The 10010-nt window shown below is 37.6% G+C and overlaps 2 protein-coding genes across 2 annotated transcripts; one reads left to right on the top strand and one right to left on the bottom strand.

Annotated features, from left to right (window-relative positions):
- The first annotated feature begins 445 nt into the window (after positions 1-445).
- On the top strand, positions 446-4454 carry LOC125833131 (probable pectinesterase/pectinesterase inhibitor 61). The gene is made up of 3 exons (XM_049512277.1): positions 446-1498; positions 1736-1872; positions 3489-4454. The coding sequence occupies exons 1-3, from the start codon at positions 576-578 to the stop codon at positions 4184-4186; spliced, it is 1758 nt and encodes a 585-aa protein (XP_049368234.1). The 5' UTR covers positions 446-575; the 3' UTR covers positions 4187-4454.
- Positions 4455-5282: 828 nt separating this feature from the next.
- On the bottom strand, positions 5283-7675 carry LOC125833171 (phosphatidylinositol 4-kinase gamma 3-like). The gene is made up of 2 exons (XM_049512313.1): positions 6268-7675; positions 5283-5809 (listed from the first exon to the last, which is right to left on the bottom strand). The coding sequence occupies exons 1-2, from the start codon at positions 7627-7629 to the stop codon at positions 5432-5434; spliced, it is 1740 nt and encodes a 579-aa protein (XP_049368270.1). The 5' UTR covers positions 7630-7675; the 3' UTR covers positions 5283-5431.
- Positions 7676-10010: the final 2335 nt, after the last annotated feature.

Raw genomic sequence — 10010 nt, 5'->3', positions numbered from 1 at the left:
TTAATAAGGGGTTCAAAATCTGAGAAGTAAACACACGAACTAGTGGAAGGGGGTTCGACATCTATTATACATATCTAAAAAATAATTTTAACCATGTATAAATAGTAATATTTTTCACCGAAGGTCCCTGAAGCATATGCTACCTCCACCTACGCCCCAACTATATCAAATGAAGTAACTGAACGCCACTAGAAATATTCTTCCAAAGAAAAAGCAATAAAGTATACTACAATTTGGTATTCGTCATTCTTAGCACTAACGTAATCTATGAATGGACAAAGAAAATAAATGTTTAAAGCTTGCTCGAAATTTTAAATTAAGAACGAAGAAATCACATACGAAATTCTACTGTTCAAGTGTGAGTTTGCTCCTTTCACTAATTAATCACTACATATAGTCGAAGCCAGCTAATTCTCTTCTCCTTTAAGACATCGACTTCACACCAACCACTAAATTCTTCTTCTTAATTAGCAATACTCACCGCCCAATATATACTCACAAAATTCCACCACTCTTCCTCACACTCTTTCACTCACTAACTTTCATTTTGTTCACATATTTTGTAATTCATAAAAATGGGCTATGGCCGATTAGGTAAACCGGATCCCGGAGAAACCTCCGGCAGGGTGATAATTCCCAATCCTAATCCCCGGAGCTCTAAGATTAAAATCATGTTAATTTCTGCCACTGTACTTTTAATTGCTTCCGCAATTTCCGTTGCAGTTTTGATCGGAGTTCGGCATAAGGCCGGAAATAGAATTGATAAACCAAGTCAAGCAATGGCGCGTACCTGTAGTCGTACTCTGTATCCATCTCTCTGTCTCAATTCGCTGATTAATTATCCTGGAGCTAACTCTGCTTCTGACAGTGACCTCGTTCACATTTCCGTCAATTTAACTCTGCAGCGATTTGGTAAAGGACTTTACAAAGCTTCCGATATCAACAACCTCCAAATGAACACTCAAATTAGATCGGCATACGACGATTGCCTTGAATTGTTGGAAGAATCAGTCGATCTTCTCTCACACTCGTTAAACTCTGTTTTCTCCGGCGACGGAGATTCGCCGACGGGATCTACACATGACGTGATGACGTGGCTCAGCGCAGCTCTCACGAATCACGACACGTGTACAGACGGATTCGCCAACGTCACCGGGAATGTGAAGGATCATATATCGGAGAACCTCAAGGACTTATCTGAATTGGTGAGTAATGCTCTCGCTATTTACGCCGCCGCGAATGGCGACGATGATTTCTCCGTGATTCCGATACAGAATCGCCGGCGTAGATTGATGGAATTTGAAACACATCATGATGAATTTCCAAAATGGATGTCTCGGAGGGATAGAAAATTGATGAATAAATCAGTGTCGGCAATTCAAGCAGACATAATTGTGGCTAAGGACGGTAGCGGAACGGTGAAGACGATAGCTGAGGCGATAAAAAAGGTGCCGGAAAAGAGTAATCACCGGACCATAATTTACGTGAAGGCGGGAAGGTAAAATGCAAATTGTATCCTTTTTGGGACAAGTAGTTGGAAAAGTAAAAAACTTTTTGATTCACTTTTTGGTAACGTATCTGATCCCCTTTCCAATCTTTTTTTAAAAATTTATTTTCACTTACGTGGCAGAGTAAACTTTTTCTTCATTTTTTTTTGTCGTAGTCATTAAGCATTTGACTTCATATTGTTTTTAATCATTTTATTATTATTAATTATATAATAAATAAATGACAGGTATGAAGAAAATAATTTGAAAGTAGGGAGGAAGAAAATGAACGTGATGTTCATAGGGGACGGGAAGGGGAAGACGGTGATTACGGGAGGAAAAAGTGTATCTCAGCACATAACAACATTCCATACTGCCTCCTTTGGTAAAATTTTCACTCCTCCATGTTTCGTCTATTTTATTAGTCATATTTTTATGCACATATTTTAATTTAGGGCAAATTACAGAAATCACATACTTTTAAGGCAAAATTATAATTTATCCCTTAAAAGTTTATAATTACAGAAATCCCTTAAACGGATATAATAATATAAGCGCTGATACATTAATTTGATGCACGAGATACATTAGGATGTGCCACCATGCCCGATGGGCAAGAAGCTAGGGCAGTTAAGGAGGGTTATATTGGGTGATCGTATTAATCGTTAAGTAAGATACATTACATTTTATACATGATATACTAATCTGATGTACATTTTATACATGATACACTAATCTGATGCGCGAGATACAATAATACAAGTGCTGATACATTAATCTGATGCGCGAAAATGAGGGATTTTGGAAATTTGTAAAACTTACAAGGGATAATGGTATTAAGTAAACTAAAAGGTGAAATTTTTGTAATTTTTCCTATAGTTGATGGAGAGAATATTTGGATCAATCACTTTTAATACGCAAGGCAGGTAAAATGGACCCGATAGTACATCTTATATTTATGGCTTAATACATAGTCAACCTAACTTCTTAAATAGTCAGAATATTTCATCTTAGATATATCAACTAAAATCTTGTTTCAATTGAACATTTCAAAAAATTATCTTAATAAAGAGTATTCTAATTTGGAAACGGTAGTTATGGGCTATAGTGGCGGCTATGCAGAGCATGTGGTAGAAAACGCCCGTGGATATGATGTCAATGAATTTCTTATAACTACTAAATCCTAATCCTAATGAAGTCCTCTATAGCTTAGCCCTTTGCACTTCTTTCGTCCTTTTGATGTGGTCCACCTCACCCAAAAAGTATTGAGGATTTGCACCTCATGAGTTGAAATTTTACATGTTCCATCTAATTTATTGCATTCAAATTTTCAAAGCCTATCAAGGATAGCGATTATGACCTAACTAAATTTGGTGGCCACAATTTAAAGAGGGAATATTGCTATTGTAGTAGGAGCAAGTGGAGTCATGACTATTGTCCATGTCCTTTGATTCATCTCTTATGCTCACCTTTGTGTTTAACTTAGTTATTTTGTACACTTCTAACATCTCCCATAGAGATAGAATATATGTTTGGTGACGAACATGGGGTCGAAAAAAAGGAAAGAGAGGGATGGAGTTTCTCTTGCTTTTGGTATAGTGGGCCCATGGTTAGAGGCTCGCACAACAGGATATTAGCTTAGTGATACAACACACCCTTGATAATTGTGTCGTTCTGCTTGGGTTGTGAGGGCCCCTTGGGACTATCCTATACCGGAAAAAGACGTAGAAAATGGAACAAATACTTATTATACTGTGTTTCGGTTACCGCACTATTTTGTTGGTTCACTGTGTTAGTTGCTATGTTTTCTATATTGTTTTCTTCTTCTTTGTACTTGGATTTGTTGCACTTGAACTATGGGTCTTTCGGAAACAATCTCTCTACCTCCACTAGATAGTGGTAAAACCTGCGTACACATTACCCTCTCCAGACCCCACTTGTGTGATTTCAGTGGGTATGTTGTTGTAGTAATTTCTTAGAAATTTATTAATGAACATGCAGCTGCAACTGGAGCTGGTTTTATTGCAAGGGATATGACATTTGAGAACTATGCTGGACCAAACAATCATCAAGCAGTAGCCCTCCGTATCGGAGGTGATCACGCCGTGGTCTTCCGCTGCAATGTTATTGGATACCAAGACACCCTCTACGTGCATTCACAGCGTCAATTCTATCGCGAGTGTGATATCTATGGGACAGTAGATTTCATTTTTGGAAATGCAGCAGTGGTCCTCCAAAACTGTAACATCTATGCTCGAAAGCCGATGGCTAATCAAAAGAACACCATCACAGCCCAAAACAGGAAAGACCCTAACCAAAACACTGGCATTTCAATCCATGCTTGCCAAATCATGGCAACACCTGATCTCGCGGCATCCAAAGGAAGCTTCTCTACATATCTAGGCCGACCATGGAAGATGTATTCGCGAACAGTTTACATGTTATCTAACATGGGTGATCATATACACCCACATGGTTGGCTTGAGTGGAATGGTGATTTCGCGCTTAACACATTATATTATGGTGAATACATGAACTTTGGGCCAGGAGCAGCAGTAGGGCAACGCGTTACTTGGCCAGGGTATCGGGTGATTAAGTCTGTCGAAGAGGCCAGCAAGTTCACTGTATCAAAGTTTATTTATGGATCATCTTGGTTGCCTTCAACTGGGGTGTCTTTCTTGGCAGGGCTAAGTACTTAAAAGGAAGGTATAAATATCAGATTTATGGTTTTTGCAGTTGGTATATAAATAAGTATGTACCATTATTATTTAATTCCAAAGTGCAATAATTTATAAGCCGTTAAGTTGCAATTTTGCTTTATTGGTGAACTGACTAAAGAGCAAGTCTGCAACATTCTAGAGATACCTCTTCATTAAATGATAAATGTTGTAATTTCCTTTTTGTTGTAATTAGAACATACTAGCAAAAAACTATTGGTTCAATTGAAAAAGTGTCAGTTTTACATTACATTCAATTGATTGAGTTTCAAATTGATGGTGACTTTTGTAGATGTGTATCCCCTTTAATAAATGCAAGGCTCCCATTCATGCCCCTCTCCTCTCAGGTATGGAATCCTCTTTGGTACTGAGATGTTTTACCCAAAGTGAGACTTTTCGATAGTCGGACCCCAAAGCAAGCACCGAAAAAGGGTGGAAAACCTGAACAATCATATGCACTTGGACTTGTGCAGAAGTTAGTAGCTAGCTAGAAACTTAGTAAAAAGGTCTCCTATCAATGTGATGCTGACAGAAGAACAAAACCAACTTATGGTGTTAGTGCTCTCTAGCTTTACTGAAATTTAAAGTAAACACGTAAGAATGTCAAGGGTCCCAAGGCATAGAATAAAGGTAGAGTTGTGGAGATTGATTCGTTTGGTAACTTAGGCAACTAAGGATCAGAAATGGATGATTTGAAATCCGTTGAATTCAGACCAACAAAAACATTCTTACGTAATCCCACAAATGAAATCTGGAGAGATTAAGATATACACATACCTTATCCCCCCGTATGTGAATAAATTGGTCAAATGACAGCTGTAGTCTCTGAAGTAAATGCTCAATACTAGTTGAAGCCCTTCTCTAGTTTTCTGCTCCTTAAATTAGCTTCAAAGCTGAAATGGACCAGTCGTCTGGCACGGCAATTAGGAGAAGGAGAAGAATTGGTGCGTTACAAATAACTTCCAACCCATGATGTCAAAATTTATTCATCATATCATGAGTGGTGGAGGGGCCACCAAGTTCAATTCCCTATGTGGATAGTCATGAGGCCAACAAAGCTATAACAGGTAGGATATATTTATCAAGTCATATTTCCACAATAACAAAAACTAAATATTTCAAGTTAAGAGGCCCTACAAACACCACATTCACATCCTACCTTCCCCAGATTTAGTTTCAACCAGGTAACTATTTATATATGCACAAAATTTACATCTTCATACACATTTACTTAATCAGGTCACCAAGGCGTCGATCCATGATGACCGAAACAGACTGCAAGAATGCTGCCTCACTTGTTCCTGGGAGCACACTCTCTTCAGCTTCTTCAACAATCTGCTCAATGATAGACTCCTTCTTCAGTGTTTCCCTGCACATGATTCCTCCAATTGCAGAAGGGGTGAGACCTCTCTCTGCACCTTTCTTCAGAAGCATAGTAGAGATGCGAAGTACACGTGCACAAGCAAGGGACATGGTCCAACCATGAAACTTCAGAAGCTCAATGTCTTTCTCGGCATCAAGAGCGTTTATGTATGCAATTGTCTCAGCAGAGTAAGGTTGTTGTGCTTGAGGCCAGTAGAGCCAATCAAAAGTACAATCTTCAAACTGTATTAGAAAAAGGGGAAATTAGAGGATGGGATGGGGTAAAAAATGAGTGGGGAACCGTAACTGGAAAAGAAAAATCAGGGCACGGAGAAGTAGTCTTGATTAATGCAATCACATTCCACAAATTGACAGATAATACATGAAGCATACGATGAAAGACTGAATCAACATCTAGTGTACCATGATCTAGAGTGAATGAGCAAAAAATGATGCATACCAGGGAATACTCTCTTAACCTATATCATACTCCTCATAAAACATATATTCTTCTAAAACTGATCATAGAAAATATATGCATCACCATAGAAGTCATAAAAAGGCCTGAAATAGACCCAGTAAAGGGAATCAGAAGAGAAGTTAATTAATACTCATATCATCTTAGGATATGCCATCTAAGATTACTACGTGCTTCTATAGTTCTATTTGGTGAATATTGGATGCTGAGTTGAGACACTTACATTTTCAGGCAAGCAGTAGCCATGATCAATTGGTATAAGCACAAGCTGACCATCCTTATCATCTTTCTGAACCAAAATGTTTCCAGCATGCCTATCTGCATTAGCCAACCTTATGTCCAGCACCGAAATCCTGTGTACATCATCAACAGGAAAAGCACGAGGACCAAAATCCTCACAACTTCCACAGTTCTTCCTGAACATCTGCAGCGACCCAATCTTAAGACTCTTGGATGAATATTCACAGCCTTCAGCATGATTGAAACCAGTATGGAAACACTTGACCATAACTGTGGGAGGAACCCCAGCAAATCCCTTCTCATCACAACAAGTTGAGCGAGGTCCCGACTTGGGATGATCCAAAATATATGCAGCAACCTCCCTAAATGCCCCCTCTCCTACACGTGTGCCCTTCTTCAACCCCTCACCATCTACAGACAATGGAAGCCCCCGGGGATTATTCACAGCCATAGGCTCCTCATCTGTTGGTTTAAAAACAGATACATAATTCTGAGCACATGAATCTAGCATGAAATAAGCACCCCCTGATCCCTCAGAAGACCTAATTGGTTGGTGACCCCTTGCTATCCCATCAAAAGTGCTACCAATCAGCTGCTTAACCACTGGCGATGGTGTGATCTTAGGATTGACAATCAATGGTTCCAAAAGAAAACTTGGCACAGTATTGAGTCCAACAGCATGAAAACTCTCTTGGAGCTTCTCTACTGCATCAGACCCTTTCTCATTTGATGCTGATGCTACAACTGAAACTTCAAAATCTGTTTTCACGGCTTGAGCCTGTACTTTAGCTGATTTACGCACCAACAAGTGAATCACTGCATCGTTGCTTTTACAAATATCATTTATCAGCCTCTTATCTTCTAGTTCCACACCATCAAGTATTAGTTCCTGTTCCCTGAGATCACGAAAATCTCTCCCCTTCTTTGCAATCTGCTGTTTGACATAACCAACATTTCTCTTTCTATCGACATGGAACTCAAACTCCTGACCACACACTGTCCTAACAGTAATAGCTTGTAAATCAGACAGACGAAGAACCAAATGCAAAATGTTACCATCAGCAACCCCATAGTCCCCCACACGGGAATTGTTCCGAGCCAACTCCTTTCCATCAAAGACAAGCTTCTGCTTCTTCACAAAGAAACCTTTGAATGTCTGGATTTTAGATTTCACAGAAGCAATAGAATCGGACTCCTTAACACGCAAGGGAATTACAGACCCACCTACGGTCAAAAAAATCAAGATTGAATCATTGGACCAGGAACCGTATTGGCCTGCCAAACAGCTTGCTAAGTTCAAATGATCTTCATGGACTGGACTAAGCGCAACAGTAGCAATAGACATTGTTCCCTAAAGGTAAGGGCTTCTTTCCCTACAAATCAAATTTACTCATTAGAGTTAGTATATGATAAATAATAATTGTGACGCATCATACCTGATTAACCCATCAACAATTGGAAAAGCCACAAATAACAATAATTTAAAATGCTAAGAGACCTTGGAAACTCACAAGTTGCAGCTAAAATCAACACTACAGTTAGAGATTGAAACAAATATGCTCTCAATGGCCAAGAATTGGGAATAACAAAAGGAGAAACGTGGAATTTAAGGCACTGCAGCAAAATCCCAAGTGTCAACAGCAAACCAGCACTAGAACTAAGGTCTAAGTCAAAACCAAGTCAGACCTCAGCTCACCAACTTTTAGCATTTTCACAAACATCACCATGATAACATCAACTATTTATTCAAGAGATGAGGACTACAAGAAAGAGTGTTTTGGAGTTTCAGCAAGAAAGACACGCTAAACACCTGCAAGACTGGACAATGTGATAGTAAGAACATAAATTTCTTACCAGAAAGAAAATGAATTAACTCTTTCATCCAACAATGTTCAGAATCTAGAAAACTTTATATTTGCTGTTTTCTGATATGGATGCTGTATTCTATGGTTTTCAGTTTCCCAGTTATGAGCTGTGTTTATGAGAAACTCATTTGGATCAATGAGAAGGATTTCCTTTTCTTCTTCCTTTTTTAAAAATTTGTTACATAGGGTCTAGGGTTTTAGTTTTAGGCCTAGACTTGAAGGTTAAAATGGTGAAAGGAGGTCTAGTTGGTATGGTAGAATCATGAAGTTTCTATCAGTTCATCTATCAGATTGCTGCAATTTCAACTTATTTATTGAGAAATGTCATTCTCTAACAAATCAACTGTTGGTATAGAGTTCATTTGTAGTCAACAAAATCAGATCTAAAAGCTCTGCATTCCCATATCGGATGGATGTCGAGATACTGATTTTATTCGCCTATGGTTCTTTTCATGATCCCCTTGGCTACTATTTGGCTTCCATTACTCATTGTTGCTGGACATTTGCTACATTTCTTTTATATTCAGGAGAACTAGTTAATATGTTACCACAAATAAAATTTTACTCATCAGATTAAGCACATGATTAATTATCTCAAACAGTCATGTTGATAATCAGTCAACAAAACCACAATAATACATCATATTGAAAAACCAAAACTTTAGTATAAAAATTGTTCCTCAAATTAATAGCAGCAACTATAGATTTCAAACAAATACACCATGAATAGCCAAGAATTAGGCACAGCAGAGCAGAGACATGGAACTACAGGTAAATTTTTAGCAAAACCCCAAGTGTAAGTAGTAAACCAGCAAAATAACTAAGGTTTAATTGAGACCGAATTCAGTCACCATCAACTCACAAACTCTTTTCCGGAAACCCCACCAAGATAACATCAACTACTCAATTATTATATCTAGTAGCAAAAATCAATTCACTAGATATACCAATATAGACATCAACAAACGTTCTCAACAAAACCTATTAATTAAATCAACAACAATAATTCAATCTTATCAGTTCAAATATTCGAACATAGAGATGCTTGTATAAACAAATACTTTACATAGAACGATTATTACATGTAAGCTAGTAATTACGTATAACCATATAATCACACCACATAATAATGCATACTTACACTCAAAAGGAAAAACTCAATACCTTGGAAAAATTTTAATGATAATTCGTACGTACATCAAATTCAATAACTTGGAAAAAAATTTGAATGATAATTTTTGTGACATTGTTAAATTAATATATGTCTTTATTAATTTTAGAATTTAACAGTCAAAGTAATCATTACTTCAAAACATTAGAGAAAATAATAACCAATCATATTAAGCCTTTAAAAGAATTGAAATCTAGACTTAAAGTTGTCCAGGAATCTTCAAAAGGAAAAAATAAGAAGCATTAAGTCACAATAATAAGTAGCATTGAATAATAACTGAAGATAAGCATAATCTCAATTTCCTCATAAATGACAAAATACAAAAGTGGGAAAAACAAACATTGATGTAAAATAGGTGCTTTCATGGGTTGGATTTGGGCACTTTCACGGGTAGAAATAGGCTATGCCCAAATCAGCCCATCAGAAAATTGTATCGTTGCCCAAACTGCAAGTCATTGGGCGGGTTAGATGGGCTTGGGCCATTTTTGCCACCCCTAGTTCCAGCAAAGAGGACCAAAGAGAAAAAGAGTTTTGGGGGTTTAAGCAAGAAACAAAGATACACTAACTATGGGAACATGAAAGCGAAAATTTTGAATTCTTATCAGAAAGAAAATAATTAACTCTTTAATCCACAAAATGTTAAGAATCTATAACAACTTTAGGCCTTATGGTTGTTCATTTATATATGTT

Source organism: Solanum verrucosum, unplaced genomic scaffold, assembly GCF_900185275.1.
Source record: "Solanum verrucosum unplaced genomic scaffold, falcon-dt-bn FXZP01000100.1, whole genome shotgun sequence".
Classification (NCBI taxonomy): Eukaryota; Viridiplantae; Streptophyta; class Magnoliopsida; order Solanales; family Solanaceae; genus Solanum; species Solanum verrucosum.
The sequence above is the reverse complement of the archived record's forward strand: the minus strand, read 5'-3'. Positions and strand labels throughout refer to the sequence as shown.

Coding starts and splice junctions, on each gene's coding strand:
- LOC125833171 (XM_049512313.1), bottom strand. CDS start 7,629: ATGTCTATTGCTACTGTTGCGCTTAGTCCAGTCCATGAAGATCATTTG. Junction 5,810..6,267: donor GCTACTGCTTGCCTGAAAAT/GTAAGTGTCTCA, acceptor TTTCTAATACAG/TTTGAAGATTGTACTTTTGA.
- LOC125833131 (XM_049512277.1), top strand. CDS start 576: ATGGGCTATGGCCGATTAGGTAAACCGGATCCCGGAGAAACCTCCGGC. Junction 1,499..1,735: donor ATTTACGTGAAGGCGGGAAG/GTAAAATGCAAA, acceptor AATAAATGACAG/GTATGAAGAAAATAATTTGA. Junction 1,873..3,488: donor ATTCCATACTGCCTCCTTTG/GTAAAATTTTCA, acceptor ATGAACATGCAG/CTGCAACTGGAGCTGGTTTT.